The 16,824-nt window shown below is 40.4% G+C and overlaps 1 protein-coding gene across 2 annotated transcripts; it reads right to left on the reverse strand.

Annotated features, from left to right (window-relative positions):
* Positions 1 to 898: 898 nt before the first annotated feature.
* Positions 899 to 16,824, reverse strand: FeCH (ferrochelatase, mitochondrial). 2 transcript variants are annotated; one of them, XM_055071275.1, is made up of 12 exons: positions 16,296 to 16,344; positions 16,160 to 16,201; positions 15,100 to 15,155; positions 14,528 to 14,650; positions 14,312 to 14,460; positions 12,569 to 12,641; positions 12,158 to 12,326; positions 11,328 to 11,426; positions 8,623 to 8,730; positions 4,348 to 4,512; positions 3,434 to 3,493; positions 899 to 1,781 (listed from the first exon to the last, which is right to left on the reverse strand). In XM_055071275.1, the coding sequence occupies exons 4-12, from the start codon at positions 14,614 to 14,616 to the stop codon at positions 1,650 to 1,652; spliced, it is 1,044 nt and encodes a 347-aa protein (XP_054927250.1). In that variant the 5' UTR covers positions 14,617 to 14,650; positions 15,100 to 15,155; positions 16,160 to 16,201; positions 16,296 to 16,344; the 3' UTR covers positions 899 to 1,649. The 2 variants fall into 2 exon arrangements, with proteins under 2 accessions (XP_054927250.1, XP_050035135.1); XM_050179178.3 differs by lacking the exon at positions 15,100 to 15,155 and having other exon boundaries at positions 16,296 to 16,824.

Below are 16,824 nucleotides of genomic sequence, written 5' to 3' on the forward strand. Positions count from 1 at the left end.
GTGACGGTGCACGTGCTCCCCGTAGTAACGCGAGGTCGGGGTAACTGCGCGTTTTCTTTGTCGTGCTCGCAGCCGATCACCAATTCGTAGAAGCGACGCGCGCTTCATGTCGAATGCGAACGCAACTCCTCGGACTCGGCACGCATCTGGGACCCTGTTATCAAAAAACTATTGCTTGAGCTTTTGAAGTGGTGCCTTCCTTATTGACAGTGATTTTTGTCGAAGATCTAGTTACTCTGACCAAATACTAGTCGATGCATATACCCGTTCAATATTGATAGCTACAGGATATCCCATCATTGCAACTATGTAAAATACCGAAACGTAGTTTATGCTTACTGATTTTACTTTTGCACCAGATGCCTTGTTACTTCTTTGTTTTTCCATGTAGTCTTCGACTGTACTTTGTCATATCTATTCCATGCAGACGCATCTTTTGTAAACTGATCTAGTGGCATTTCCTGCTTTGCTTGCGTTAGCATATGCCCCACATTTGAATAAGCATGTTCAGCTTCCATGTCCTCTGTCATGGTATATCCGGTGCACAACTTTACAGCACATAAAGCAGTCTGCAAGTTGGTACTATCGATTAGCCCGAAACATATACAGTCCAACGCCTTTACATTGAGTGCTGGCAGTCTTCGAAATCATTCATTATACAGGTCACTTTGATGTAAAGGTCATGCACCGCTCGCAATAGAAGCGGTACCGAATGATTCCGTCATTATAATAGTAATTTCATTGCAGAGGTGCCCGACTATATTGCTTGCTGTGAAAACAAGTTTTCACACCGAGAAGGTAGGGGTTACTCATACTGTAATGGTAAAGACTGAGAATATCTGCAAGTCAACTTTCTGAACAACATAGACAACAGGCAACAGAATAAAGGAAGTCAGTATAGGTGGCAACAACTGATGCTTTATTTGCAGTAGCATAAAATTTATAGGGCAAGAAGTAAGAGCCGGATGCACAATAATGCAGAGATTATAATGCACTAATACTTGTAGCATTAATAGCAAGGAACAAATGTGAGCGAAACAAAATTTTTAGCAGAGTAACAAAATACACATAACAAAAGCAGTAGACCGTTATTTCATTTATTGGTAAAATCACAAAGAGGATTTTTAACAGTGAAAAATACAAATATGAATTGCACAAATTAAATTGGAGAGAGAAAAATGCACATTTCCATTTCTTGTAGTAGTGGCAGCTAACACTGAAGTAACTTAATCATTTAACATGCTTTTTATAATGAACCTTGATGGCACTGTACTGATTAAGTTGGAAGACAAGGACAATAATGTTTTCCAAAGGGCAGCTGGGACTGCACACAAAGCTTTCATGTTTAACTTACAAGACACTTTAAATCTAATTTCCTTGTGCCACCAATGCCTAGCGATTCCCCAACACTGGCCGTGCACCAAATTTCTTGAGGCCATCATCATAAGAGCAGTGTGTAAGCATTGCCTAGGCTGTAAGCAGCCAACGCTAGAATAAACATGGCTTCAGTCAACCAGCTTTGCAGTGACCATAATGTACTGGAACGCATTTCTTGTGCTTTCTTTGCACCATAACTATTGTATGCTGAGTGACTTTATAACTCCCTGCACGTGTGAGCTTCATTTCTGCAGTAAAGGCAATATAGAATGTCAAGGTAATGCCTCAATCCACCTCCGCATGTTCTTACATGTGTCACTTGTGCACATGGGACACCTCATGAGGAGCTGTGGAGAACATTTTTGTTTGAGCGTCAGGTGTTCCTTCACTAAATCAGCTATGCCCTGAAAGAAAGGGGTGGAAATTATTAGTTTACATGTCACATGCAAGGAGTGCCATACACAACTACAATGGTCGAGAGGCTTATGTGCCCTTCTGGCAGCCCAGCGGTCATTTGAGGGACACACAGGAGATCCGATTTCCTTTTTTTTGTATTACATGAACATGCACAGAAGAGCAAATGTCAAGCTAATACCATGACAATAGAATAGTTTGTTTTCAGATCTCAGGATTTCATTTTAGATAGCCTTAATGTCATCAAAGCCTACATATATCAAGGTATAGGGTGGCTTTTGCTAATGAAGGTATTGACACCAAACTGATGTGAAGACAATGTCTCTGGTCTATCTAGTTCAACATCAACCCTATCTTTTTTTACTTTATCGGGACCAATGTGATGATTGTGACTGTCCTGAGATAGCTCATCGCAAATGGCAACAAGGCCCCAAGCACAATATTAGTAGTTTGGTAAAGCTTTTTTCACTGCCACCAATCCTGCTGAAGGTAACGGGGCTGGCCTCGGAACCTGTATAGGATGTTGTGGGTTGGGGATTCTTCAGGCAATGATGTACCCATCAGATACTATTTTCTATATTTGCTTCTTAAATGAAATGTAACCTCCTCTGTCTGCACCGTTGTTTTTTTAATATCTTCAGGCAATGATGTACCCATCAGATACAATTTTCTATATTTGCTTCTTAAATGAAATGTAGCCTCCTCTGTCTGCACCGTTGTTTTTTTGATAAAGAAATGTATATCCACAAATTTATTTCAGTTGTTCATTTAGTATCTGTGTTTTCATTATTGGCTGATTCAAGATGGAAAAATGTTGCCTTATGCAAGTGCTTATGGATCTGAAATACCGGAAACACTGCTGACATTTAACATAGAAGACATGCGAGTGTGTGGGCTGATAAAAGAGCTTCCTGTATGATGCGAAAATGTTTCACTTTCTGAACTGCAAGAGCATTCTGTGAACCACTGAAGAAGCACTGCACTAGTAAATGCTGCCATAACTGCAGCTTGCTTGTTCTGGGAATTTCAAGTGGCTGAAAAATGGGGCTTAGAAGTATGTGGCTTTAGATGTGCATCATGGAAACAAAACTTCACACCTTCAAACAAAATACCTATTCCTCATACAGAAATAGGTGTATGCATAGGCACCTTCTACCATCACGCCCACGACAGTGCTGTATATTGTGTGGTATATCAAATCCTCCCTTCATTTAGAGATCTATGCATGTGCTTTGCCATAGTTTTTTTTTTTTTTTTAGCTGTTATTCAGTTCTGGACCACAATAATCATTCTCGTTCGTTACGTATATCCTGAAGCAAAAAACACTGTGGTCATAGATGCCATGAGATATTGAAATTTCCTCTACTTGATCTTGCCGATTCCTGTGCTGGAAATGGAAGCTATGGGTCTTCTTTCATGTGCCTTTCATGATCTCTGAATGGGATTGCAGAGAGCAGCATTCAAAGGTCAGTCATGCATATGCACTCACATGCCCCTGAGAGATATTAAGTGAGGGGGCTATCTTATTCAGTGTGCTTCAAAAACAAAACATTTTCTGCATGTGATAACATATGACAATTGCTGGTACATGTGGAAGAAAGGCAGCATTAATGTGTTATTATTTAAAAAAAAGAGTACTAGCCTGGATGAAGACATGGTGATCATTCAAGGCTGGCACACGAATGAAATTCAGCACTCCAATCTGCAAGCGACCATGAACACATATTTCGTTACAGATTTATGGCAGTAGTTTTCCCAGCCGCGGCAGCAGCATTTCAATGAGGGCGAAATGCAAGAACGCTCATGTACTGAGATTGAAGTGCACATTAAAGAACCCCAAGTGGTCAAAATTAATTTCGAGTCCACTCTGGCATGCCTTAAGATAATATGTTTCTGATGCGTAAAGACCCACAATTTAATTTTATTTGGTTTTATGCAGGCATCATCATCATAAACTTATTTTCACTGTAGGACAGAGTCTTAAGAACATTTAAATTGTGTAACTCGGATTTTTATTGTAGAGCTAAATATTTTATACCATGACGTAATTTGAATATACTATAGCTCTTTGGTTGTTCTACAGCTTTTTAAATTATTAACAAAGTCTGCAGTTTGTGTACCGGCTGACTCGCATGTATGTCAATCCCAATGCTTTCAACAAAAGGTTGTTTACCCAACAAATTTGTAGGAGCTACATTTATGGCACACACATTTGTATTGAGTCACTCTCCCTCATTTTTGTACTGCCAGTTTCATTTATGACATACACACACAAAAAAAGATCTGCCATTAACTGTAGCAGCAAGCAGTTAAATTCTATAGCATGAATGTTTTTTTTTAAACCAAGTGTTTGCAAATCTATTTTGTGGCCTTCACGAAAGGATAACCAGTGAACCACTGCACAACAGATTCTGAAAAGCCTAACCAGCTGAAAACTTTTAGCTCTGATATTTCCATGCTATGCCTTAGAACTGTCACTTTCAAGTACAGCCTCCACACTTTAACTTTGCTGCAGACTGTCACTCATTGCGCTAATCATCCCATCGTTGCACTTGCCTCGGGTGCCAGCTCCCTTCCCAGTTCGACGTCCATGTCGTAAAGTGTCTCCACGTGCTCGTTCACGAAGCTCACTGGCACTACCATCACGTGCCGGTGGCCTTCCTTCACCACCGCACGCATGGCTTCCTTAGTCTTGGGACTGAGCCAAGGCATGGGGCCAACCTGCAGCGAGCGAGTGTCATTGTGACGTTCTTGTAGCACCATGTGCTGCAAGCTTTTTTTTTTTCTGGTGTTACACAAGCAGCACAGCTGCTTTGCTTGTTGTAAATTTCTCAATAGCAGCCCATGTTTTAATTTCTTTTATTTGTATCTACAAGGAGTTCTGCTGAAATCACCTGTAAAAGTTGCCATTTGCTGCTTTTAACTTGTTTTCACATGTGATGCATGTGGTGGGATGCAAACCCATCCCATGACTGCAAATTTCCTCATCTTTTGCTGTCCACAGCTGTAACCTCAATCCCTCTTGGATATTGCACTATGTACAGTCGATGTCAAAAGATTACGGACTGTAGGATCTAAGAAAAAACTTAATTTCTGGAGTGATTTGTGGCTGTATCCAGAGAAATAATACAATAGTACTATGTTGATCACATAGACTAGTACAGGCTGCACATCCAGTCTCTGGTAGTATTGAGCCTTTACTTGGTTCTAGCAGTCCTTAAAATTTTGATACAGATAGTACATATGAATGTGCTTTCAACATGGCTTTTGGACTGTAATTGCTCACTGTGTTTCTGAGTTTGGGAAAGACTGATAAAATTTTACTGAGTTTCTAAATAACTGCCCTGCTACTTCTGCTGCAAGATCCAATACAAAGTGAAGAAAGCCTTGTGTTTTACAGTGGAATATTTTATTCAACACCAATCCTTGCACGCTTGTTCTTGAGGCTCGTCACATCTAGGTTGTCTTTATTTACTTCTTATTGATAATGCATTTTGTTATATCCTTTAACTTGTTGTTTTTTTTATCTCTAAAGCACAGTTGTGTTAGCGGAAGAAAAAAGAAACTTTGTTGAAATCTGGTGATGTTTAAAGTTTTCATGCCAGTATTTGCAGCCTAGACCAGTAATTGTGAAATAAAGGTTACATTTGGCGCAGTCATCTCTCTAGTTATATATTAAGACATTTTGTTAACCGTAGCACATTTACCAGAGGATATTCCTAAAAACTTTCCTGACTAAACCTATTTTAACTCATGGAAAATACTGCAGGTTGTGACTATGGCCAAGAAGTATCCAACAAAGTACCGCGCTAAAGAATTTTAAATGGTCTTTCTGTGTATGACAGCAAGCACGCAATATTCCTTCAAACATAACTGCACAGTCTTTGGGATTCAGTGTGCAGAAAAAGATTGATGAATGTGGAGGTTCATTGAAACACTTCAATATGCAACAGGAAATATGTAAGGGCATTTTAACTAGCATTTTGCTATCTTCTTTGGCTGTTTTTCGGGCTCTAATAAAATAAATATTTATTTATTTTATTTATTTTATTTATTTATTTATTTATTTATTTAGCATATTCTGCAGTGCCAATAGGGCATTGTAATATGGAATATATGTGTATGAATATGTCTGATCATTACATAAATGAATGTACAAACACCATAAAGAAATAACAATTTAAAGGTAACAGTAAGAGAAAGAATGAGTCGACAGCAACTAGTCAGTAATGTCGTGAAACATTGTCAAGAATAAAATGCAGCACATGATCACAGGAAGCAAGGTGGCATCTAATTAACAATCTTATGCAATGTGGCCTTGAAAGAAGCGTGGGTTTGACAGTCATGCACCGAAGTAATTGGTTCCATGTTGCAATTGTGCGTGGAAAAATATCAACGACAATTACGATACTCCCTAATGAGAAATTTGAGCACAGCTCTGTACATGCTTTCATTTCACAATATATTGGCTGGCACGGACAATCTGTCTCATGCGGCATGTTGCAAATTGAGCGAAGTACAGCACGACTGCCTCACTAATCTGGAGATCACAAGAGATAGCGCTTGGGTCATGCGCGGGCGCAATTCACAGCAGCCACTGCCGACAGACCTCCCAGATGATGCGCACTACTCCAGTGACATCTCGTCACTGCACTACGCATTTCTTCTCACGCTTTCGCCATACCCTCCTCTACTTTCCGCCTCATGGTTCCACTGCACCCTCCTTTCTGCTTTCCTTCTCGCTTCTTTTATCCCCACTGTGCTCCACGTTTGCTTTCATCTTTCGCTGTGCTCGTTCGCTCGGTTACGCTGCCATTGCTGCTTGCCGCAGAAATGGGCACCTAAGAGCTGTGCTCTAAAAAGACGCCTGAAAAACAGAAGTACAGCAAGATATCTCACTTATTTCCAGTCATGATCACAGCACACAGAGACAAAGTACAGTGGTAAAATATACAGTTCTCGGCTCATCCCAGTTTTGTGAAAATACTATAAGCTGTATATTGTCTCCTATTTCACATGATGTCTGCACTTCTTACAAGCGAACCAACCCAAGTGACCCTTAATACAAAGCACACTGCTGCAAAAATCATATTCATGAGCAACAAACCTGGTGGCTCGGTTCTCGACACACTCCAGCTTACTGATAAGATTAGACATGTGTGGGACCCACGCAGCACATGCACGCTGCAGTATTATTCGTATGCATATTCAGAAAGTAAAACATTTTCTTAATCCTTTCAATAGGCACTGTGTCTGGAAAGTATGTCTGGAGTGTGCTTGTGCATAAACAACATGAAATGGAACTTTGCGGTGTTTAAAGTGATATTCCATTTTACACACTAGCACTGTGTAGATTCCATGTCTCCCTAATGGCAGAAAGTGTTGACAAACTATTTACAGCATAGTAGATTACACGATCATCTGTGTACAGTTGAAGCTTGCACATTAAGTCTCGAACAACGTCGTTAAAGTAAATCAGGAATGATAAGAACCCCAAAAAAAGAACTCTGTGGGTTATCCCAAGACAATCGGATTGACGCCGGTTTATGACGACTCTGTGCAGCTTGTTTTTCAAATAGTCGCTAATCCAGTTAGTGATGGTGTGATGTGGGCCAAGAAAATATAACTTGCATGAAGTGTTTGATCACTAGCACCACCTCGTGTTCAATGCTGTATGACACCACATCGCTCAAATGCAGAGAAAAGATCATGGCTAAATTCTAAAAGTTGTGTTAGACACGAGAGCCCAGATCTGAAGTAATTGCTTTGTTCTAGGTGTTTCATTATTGCACTGTACACAATATGCTTCATCGTTTCACAACAGACACTAGTCAGTGAAATTGGTCTATAATCGCTTGCAGCTTTTATTTTTTTGCAACACCTTTGTGTTGTCATTCTTCCAGGCATGAGGCAAGCAGCACATTGTTTATTGATAACAGAGACTTCTTTGGTGACACTGTTGTTGCCAATTTCACCTGCTTCAGGAACTTCTGGCATTCTTTCACAATCTGAACCTTCCAACTGAAGGTTCAGAGACCAACGAATGAAACTTTTTTGCAAACAGAATTTATCTTTCATAAAACTTCAATAAGCATTTGTAATAGCTTAAAATGAGCTCAAATTTGTTAACTTAGTATAGAAAATTTGGAAGTATGGACAGGTATGTTCTGTGTTCATTTTGTACACAAGTGAATGCAAGTTCACTTTTATAGAGATGATAGTAATAAACAGGCAGTTTTAAATTAGAAAATTATATTTGACAGAAATCTAAGGACGTTTACAGATTTTCTATGCTTGAGGGAAATCTGGCCAAGGGAGTCTGCAACACTAGTAGCCTGGCACTTTTTTCACCCTTTTGCTTGTACCCAAAGTGTATTCGTTATCAATGCTTATTGTTATGTTTTGCTGTTGCAACCAATTTATATCTTTCCATTTTTCTGACCTCTCACTACTTTGGATACAAGTGGCCCTTTCCAGCAAAGCCTTATCTAAGAATTACTATGTGCCTGATGCATGTCTTAGTGTATGTTTGTGTTGCTTCACGCTTGCCACTTTACTGTGTGAACATGGGCCAATATGTTCACTTTTTGATTCTGGCCACTTAAGCTGCACATTCAGAGTTTTCAAGTATCCTACTGAATTAGCTGTCTTGACAACATTTTCAGAAACTTGACTCCTGAAAGTACCATCACAGTACTCTTTGGCCACAGTAACATGTCTACTTTCTTCTTTTTTGTGTGTGTATGTGTGTTCTGTTAAGCACAGCAGTTGCAGCAACTAAACCTTTATAGTAACTGTAAACTAAAGTATATTACATGTGCACTGATTTACCTTGGACTGCCACACCAAGCGATAAGGGTGGCTGTTGTTCAACTTGCTCATAATGCTGACCACAGTGGCAGCTACCTCGGCTGGATACGTGTCTCCTCTGTCCACAACCTGCTCGAATAAAAGGAACGCACATTGTTTGGCTAATACATACATGAAATGCTGAGAATTGGGGGCCTGTTTCTTTTATTATCAGCTTTATTCTGCAATGCAGGAAGTAGCTATGACAGTCTTAACCAGAGCCAAAGGGTGAAGCGAACACACTGGAGAGTGCACATCATGCAAATAACATATCTTACCTCAGCATGGACATTAAGCCAGTACCATACGCTTGCAAGCTCTGTTAACATTGTAGCCCTTGTGCATGTAAGTAGAAATTTGTGCTTTTATGTGGACTGAAAATTGTACAGATTTGACACTGCAGCACCAGTTAATGTGAGCAGACTTAGGTAGCATGTGCAGTCTGACATTTGGTTCCTGAAGTACATGGCAGCTAAACAGTACAAAAAAAACAGGCACACGGAGGGAAGGAAGAGCACAAAAGTGCTGACATTTGACGTAAGCTTGTTCACACACATACTCAGAAATATGCCTGCAAACCACTCCACTATCACTATGATAGCGATAGTAAAAGCAACAATAAGCAAAGAGAGAATAGAAGTCCTTTCCGGTAACCATACCTCTTTCTGTGATAGTGTGACAGAAGGCTGACTTATGCACTCTCCATTTTTTTTCGCTGTTCTGGCACCATGAATGCTTACTCGCTAGCCCAACTTTCTGTTCACTTGCTGTGGTAACTCAGTGGCTATGAAATTCTGCTGCTGAGCATGAAGTCATTCGTTCAATTCCCTACCACTGCAGCAGCATTTTAGTGGGGACAAAATGCAAATATGCTCGTGTACATAGGTTTGGGTGCACATTAAAGAACCCCAGAGTGTCAAAACTATTCCAGAGCCCTCCACTACGGCATCCCTCATAACCGATATTGCAGTTCAAGAACGTTAAAGCCCACAATTCTTTTTCTTCTGCTGCTGGTGACAAGATTTTGTGGCAGAGAAGCCACATATTGTATTTACTAGAGTGAGGCCTGCACCTTTTCTTGTTGCTATCTTACAGACTGTAAGTCTTGATCATGCGTCAGTCAAGCTTTGGCTACCTCCTTGCTTCGCATGCTTTGTCAAGGCTTTCGAACAGAATGTGTAACCACTGATTAGCCATTAAAAGAAATTTTTATTTCATATTCTTTCTTGTTGTCTTCATAATGATGTGAGCAGTCTCTGGTGAAACCTTTTTCCTTTACCTTTTTCAGCTATAAGGTAGTGAGTGTTGGCCTTGCATAATTTAGTACAGGTACAAGCATGCAAAGAAAAGTTATTCATAGGTTGTCTACAACTTTAATTTAATCAATGCACGCACTACGCAATACACACACACATGTGCACTGCTTGGTTCCTGGCTGCAGGGTTAATTAGGCTGCAAGAAAATACAGCTTTCTCGTGGACTCCTTGCTTTGAAAACTTGTGTGAGCAGCTTGACTCAGTAAAGGTCTGATTCACTTGATATTATATTTTTGAAAAGAGAGAAAGGAAACCGAGGGGCTCAATCTTTATTAGTCATATCATAAGAAACCAACAAACACCAAGGACAGACAGCATAGAAGAAATTACTTGTAGTTCCAGTAAAATTACAGGGAATTACTACACATAATTCTCCTCGTGCTATCCTTGGTGCCATTGATCGAACATGCCATTATAACTATATTCCATCAAGCCAGAAACCAACTAGCCCGTCTAAGTCTCCTGGTGTCATTGTTTGTTGACTTTTTATGATATGACTAATAAAACTTGGGCCCCTCGATTTCCTTTCTTCTCATTCATTACATAGTGAGGGTCTCAAATCCAGCAGCTTTGATGCCTTCAGGTAGCATGTGTGGGTTTATTGACCAGCTGCCTTCACCCAAAAAAATTCATTCACTGCCAAGGCTGTGAGTGGTGACGCTTGCTAACCCTCCTGGGGTTATAGAAGATAAACATAGATACCCGAGAAAGTTGATTGGAAAACGGCGGTGCGATAGCTCAATTGGTAAGAGAATTGCATGCGCAATGTGGAGACGTGGGTTCGTTTCCCACCAGCACCCAGTTGTTTTTTCATACTTTCATTTCCATTTATTTATCATTTCTTTATTTAATTTAGGAACTCCAAGTAATTTCCCCTATGCTGTCCATGGTGTCATTGTTTGCTGGCTACTTATGATTTTCGAAGGGGTTCGGACAAGCCAAATATGAGTTTACTTTCAATAGTCCCTGAAGAACTTCATAAATGATAAGATTGGACTTTCAGAAACTGTCAAACATACTATTTCATATAACCTCATTGCAGCTGTTGTAATGCACCAGTATTTGCAGTGAAAATGATGGCAAAGTGACTTTTGTAAGAGCTAAATAAAAAAAGAAAACATTGTTTATGTGTTTATATGGTTCATGTGGTTTCCCAGTTCATATCTGCACAGTGGATAAATATTGAAAATTAAATGGAGGTCACACAACTTCGATAGCACATTGCTCAGACAATACTTCTTTTTCTTTTTTCTTTTTTTGAGCAGTATAAGGGAAGTGCTACTGTACTTTTGCATGCTTTCTGTTCCCCATCCTCTCCATTGCACTGACAGTATTACTTATATGTCCTTATCACATAATCCTAGTGCTTGCCTTCAGTGGAAGAGAGTGCGCAGAAAACAGGAGAACTACTTGTTGTCGCACATCCTCTGGAAGCTTCTTGAGCTCTTCTTTAATTATGTCTGCATATGCCTAAAAAAGAGAGAGAGTGTTATAATAGATAACATGGACAAATCAAATTAACCCTATGTGTTGCCATTTACACTGTTGACCTGTTTCAATATGGCTGTCAGGTTATCCAAGATCAGTTCCATGGTAATGTACAGGCGCCGACAAAAGTGGTATACTCCACGCAGTCCACACAGCGGGAGCTGGATCAGCAGCACACTGCATCGCGACGCCATCTACAGGCGGCATCTGGGATAGAGACAGCCAATGGGTGCCCTTTATTATCGGCAGGCATGATCCCAAATGCTGCCTGTAGATGGCATTGCGATGCAGTTTGCCGTTGCTCCGGCTCCCGCTGCGTGGACTGCGTGGAGTATACCACTTTTGTCGGCGCCTGTACATCAGACAAGATAGCCTGTGACTTCATATATATGTTGTGCCCACTCTACCAAAATAAAAAGTGCTCATTACAAAGAAAGTTCATTTCACTCAGAATTTTATTCATGCATAGCAGGTGCTAGCATTCTAGGGGAAAAAAAGTGTGTTATTTCTTTTTTAAAGCAAATCTATCATAGTCAGTTAAAAGACAAAATGAGCCTATCAACTTGGAGAGGCTTCTGTTCTACCCACAACTATAAAAAAAGAAAAGGATTACACAACATTTTAATAGTGAATAGTACCAATAAATATGTTCTGGCTACAACAGGTGTTCTAGTAGAAGCATGTGTCATGAATTCCCTTACATTCTTACTCACCTGAGTGATGGCACTGTGAACAGGCCATCGGTCAATGAAGATCCATTTTGCTTTGCTTAGCAGCTGCTGCTTGCTGCAGAATCTGTACATGGCATTCAGGTTGCTTCCAGTAGTGCAGCAGCTGTACTGGGGGTACTGGGAAAAGGCCACTACATGCTCAATGCCTTCTCTGGAACACAGCGTTGCACATAAGTGGACACAAAAGCTTGTATGGCAAATAACAGTCGTGCAGTACAGTGGAATAGAACAATAAACATTCTTATGGTGTCACTATAGCCACTGTGAATGACAGTTCCCCATTGAGCTTAAAGGCTGATCTTGGTGAAACTCCAATGCAATAGTGTGCAATCTGTGCAATGGTGCGCACTGCAATGATGTACAATCTCGTTTAGGCAACTAGCAGAGTCTTACCTTTTAATCTCCAACAAAGTATCCTCTATCAGTGGCTTGGAATAACGGAAGCCAATGAAGTACTTGTGCGGTCCTGGCAGACACCGAGGGGAAAAAAATGAAATGTGTTTTAGCTTTAACTGTAATCAAGTCACAACAATAATTTTGCCAAAACACCAATAAACAGAGTTTGCTAGACAGGTTGCCATGTTACAAGTGTAGTACTTAGGAGTTCCACTGCCTGCATAGCACAATTCTGCCACCTAAGCTGCATAACTCGATGGATGATACAGATGTTACTTGCATGACGAATCACAATGTTCAGTTAGCCAGTTAAGAAACTTCTGCCAGTTTATAATTATTCACTTTAGGGCACCTGTTTCAGTTGTGGAATTTGAAGCCCACAAGTGTTGGAGTCATGCCCGTTTAAGAAACATTGTGAGAGTATGATCGATGTTGAGCTATTTGTCGCAAAAATAGGCTGCAAAATAGGCCTGTTACTTTTTGGAAAATACTTTCTTGTACACTGCAAGCTTCGTGCTGCATGCTACAGACAATTTTAATTCTGTATAATGTCGGCAACAAAAAGCGGTGTAGTTGAGCGGGCTATATTTTGCTGGCTCTTGCAGCTACCACAATCTTGGGCTTTCAGTAAACGTGCTGCCTACTTGTGTTGCCTAAAGCACAACACTATACTGTTAATATGCAACTACAAGGAATCTTCAAGATATGCTTGGGTTTATATGTGCATGTTAACACAGCGCGCAACACAAAATAAGGTATTGATAGAAATTGATAAATGTAATGAATGCAACGACATTTTAATTAACATATGACCTCTGTCTTCATCTGCATGACTGACTTGAGTATGACTTCCTGCCTTTTCCAAGCTTGAACCTTGTTGCTTATACTTCAAATATTTGCACACCTTTTACCAGTTAATTTGTCATCAAGGGTAATTCAGAATTCATGTGGTCACTAAAGCATTCATTGTCACTGCTTGTGTGCCAACTTGTGACAAAAGTATCACTGAAGTTAAAGGTTACAACTAAAAGCATGCTACTTTTCTGAAGAAATTTGTAAGTGCTAGAAGAATCATATCTTTCTTATCCAGTGTCGGAGGCAATGAATTATGGCGAAAAAAATGAAAGGGAGCGGGGAGGTCTTGGCAGAGTTATTTAGCAAGTTTTGAGGAACTATATTTCACAGCATCAGCCTGGTCTAGTCAAGAAGGAAAATATTTAGTTAGCACGTACAGCTTCATGTTGAACATCCCTCTGTGTTTTAAACATCACAAGTGTAATGAGCCTTTTTTTAAATTAAATCATTCTTTATGCCAGATTGGACGAAATGTGGGAACCCCAGTGGTTGGCAAAGTAGAAAATGGAGATGGCATACCTCCAACATATTTGGCAAAGCCATATAATTAAATCCGGAACTTCCATGCATCTTTTACAATCTGGCGCAACACCATAGATTTTTCTGTTTGGGGGCAGAGCATGGCCCTCCATTTTCATTGGGGGTGCAGGAGAAAATATTGGAGGGTCGGCCGCCCTCCCATATTGCCCCCCCCCCCCCCCTCCCTCCCTTTTAGAGACACCTCGAATGCACTGCCACTGTGCAGAACAATGCGAACACTTTCTAATGGTAAGTCAAAAAGGTGTCCGCCATACATTCTGCATGCCTCTGGAGAAGCCAGCCACAATAACTAGCAATATAGGTTAACTGTGAGTGCATACATATGTTGAGAGGAAAGAAGCACACCAGTTTCAGGCGACGTCTTGTCTAGTGTGTTGGTGAGAAGTGCTCCTTGCATTTCAGTCCACTCCAAGAGGCCCTTTCCAGGAGCCATTTCCTTGTACTTCTGCATGAGTCTTGGCGCTCTACGCTTGGCAATCAGTGGGCCTAGAACACTTTTTGGTTGCAAATATTTTTGTTATTTGTGTCGCATCAGTCATATATGTGGCACATAAAACATACCTCTGAAAAGGAAGAGACATGATGTCCTCGTCAGTGAACAGCCTCTCAAGGTAAGCTGCAACGTCTTCTGTGTGATGGGAGTCTCCCATATTGTGCAAAAGGATGGCAGTTTTGGCTTGTGCTCTTCATTTGGTGTCAAAAAAAGAGGGGGGGGGGCAAATTTTCTGTTATCCTTTGGGCTTTCTCTCTTCTTTAATTGCTGTAGATGTGCCATCATTAGGCACCGACATTAATATTCAAGCACATTGCTTCTCATATCTCTGATATTGTGTGACTGTTGCTACACTGAAGATAATGAGACATTTTTGTTAAAGTCTTTGTCTAGTGAAAAATATGTACAGAAAGTTAGGACATGTACTATTCACACAATTCAACTTAAATAAATATGTGCATTTCATGCACAAAATGAAGCATGCAGCAAGGTCAGTAGGATCTTATATAAGGCTTATATTTAAAGACTCGCTACAGGAGTACCTATAGCAACAGTCTTGCATTATTTTGCAATATATTTAGCACTCTGACAGGATGTATAAATGTAACAGAAAAGTTGTAGGGGCATTGAGGCTTCTTACCTATGGTTCAAGAACTGTACTTCAGAATTAGAAGACTACAGCAAGAGTGTACATCACTGCAGGGAAGTACATATGTTGCTCAATAATTACATGTTGCTGAAGCTTCACTACTTCACAAACTTTTACTTGATAGTCTAGCATAATTTTTGTATCGAATGATGCGATCTAACGAAATATATTTTCGGTAATGTTTTCACTACACTTGCATATAATTCTTCAATCCTTCACTCCTCTGGTCCAATAACACCATAGGGCAATTTCAGAGTAGAAACCTAATTCAGTGGGACCTATAATTGGTACTCACAAAATGCTGATAAGTATTTGGTTCCAACTGAGAAAAATACAATGTGTATCCCTGACATTCAATAGATTGCGTGAATCACAACATTTGGCACTAAACTCCATTTCGCTCTAAATACACACTTATACGACTATACCTTAGAGAAGGTATTCACCTTTCTCATCGCATATTATGTTACTGCTATCGGCAGTGCTTCAAACAAAAAGGCAAGGTTTTGTTAGTGAATTTCATCACTTAATGTAAGATCACCTTGAACAGCAAGTGTGGTAATTCAGTGCAAATTAAATAATACAACTACATCCTGTATTAGCTGTTTTAGTTTTAATATTTGCACCCAGAATGCCCAATATTCAAGAGCAAAAACCAAACTTGCACAACTTCACATCTTTTTGAGACATCTTTAAAACTTGTATCCTTAATGTGCTGCCAGTTTTATTGTGCCTATATTCAATTGCTTAATGGCATCGTGGATTTTGTGGCTGGCTCCTGAGGCCAGTGCAGGGCCAATTATATCGACTACCCTTTATTTGGCACCATATGAGCGAGTTTCGAGAAAACATTGCGATGATATCAGGAATATCAGCTAGGAGAATGCAATTAAATATTTCATTGAAATTCTTTTGATTTGACACGGTTTGATTGTTTGCTTACTTATTTATTTAATAACGCTAATGTTGAGCGCGTGCGCAATATTTCGTGCAGCAGACGAACTGGTACTGCAGCCGTAAATAAATATAGGTTTTGTACATAAATACTTACTCTTGGGAGTACCACCGGGGAGATTTCAGCTTGCATACTTTCCTGCATTTTAAATAGTTCTTCCTCATTAATAACTTCAGCCTCCTGGCGCCAGAAATGTATTAATCAGTAATTAACTCTCACCACTGATACGTACCACTGATTTCCTGGTCGCAGTAGTCGACCCATTAGTTGATGCGACGGCAACATACCTGGCACTGCTTCGGGTAATATCGTGGCCTGTTGTGCCCACGCCCACTCTATCGCAGTGCGCCGCTCTAGAGGAGACCACGTGGTGCCGATAAGTTAGCGCAAAGTAATCGCAAAAGATACACGTGCGCATTATGTTGCACGCGAGCGCACAGGAACGGGAAGGTCGTCTGCTACAGGTAGTATCCACCATAGAGTTTCATGGGTTTCATGCATAGAGAATCCACAGCTATGCCACACATGTTTCCGGCTTCCAAAATCGCTTCCGCCAATAAGGTGACTGTTTTGGCACACCATAGTTTGGTCATGTTTGTTGGTAGGACAGAGTTCCTTCCTCCATGTAGGACATGAATGCAGCTTTTTGTGCACAAGACGAGGACAGAGAAGAGGCTGAGACTCACGGGCGCAGTAAACTGTTTGAAGTCTGCGCTTGTGTGTCTCAGCCTCTTCTTTGTCCTCGTCTTGTGCGCAAAAAG

Source organism: Dermacentor andersoni, chromosome 5 (assembly GCF_023375885.2).
Source record: "Dermacentor andersoni chromosome 5, qqDerAnde1_hic_scaffold, whole genome shotgun sequence".
NCBI lineage: Eukaryota > Metazoa > Arthropoda > Arachnida > Ixodida > Ixodidae > Dermacentor > Dermacentor andersoni.

Bases quoted from the DNA above. Each gene is read 5' to 3' on its own strand.
- FeCH (XM_050179178.3), bottom strand. From the start codon at position 16,348: ATGTTGCCGTCGCATCAACTAATGGGTCGACTACTGCGACCAGGAAAT. The intron at 14,651-16,159 runs GTAAGTATTTAT...CACCAAATGAAG, and splicing joins CCCCGGTGGTACTCCCAAGA to AGCACAAGCCAAAACTGCCA. The intron at 4,513-8,622 runs GTAAATCAGTGC...CGCTCGCTGCAG, and splicing joins GCTTGGTGTGGCAGTCCAAG to GTTGGCCCCATGCCTTGGCT.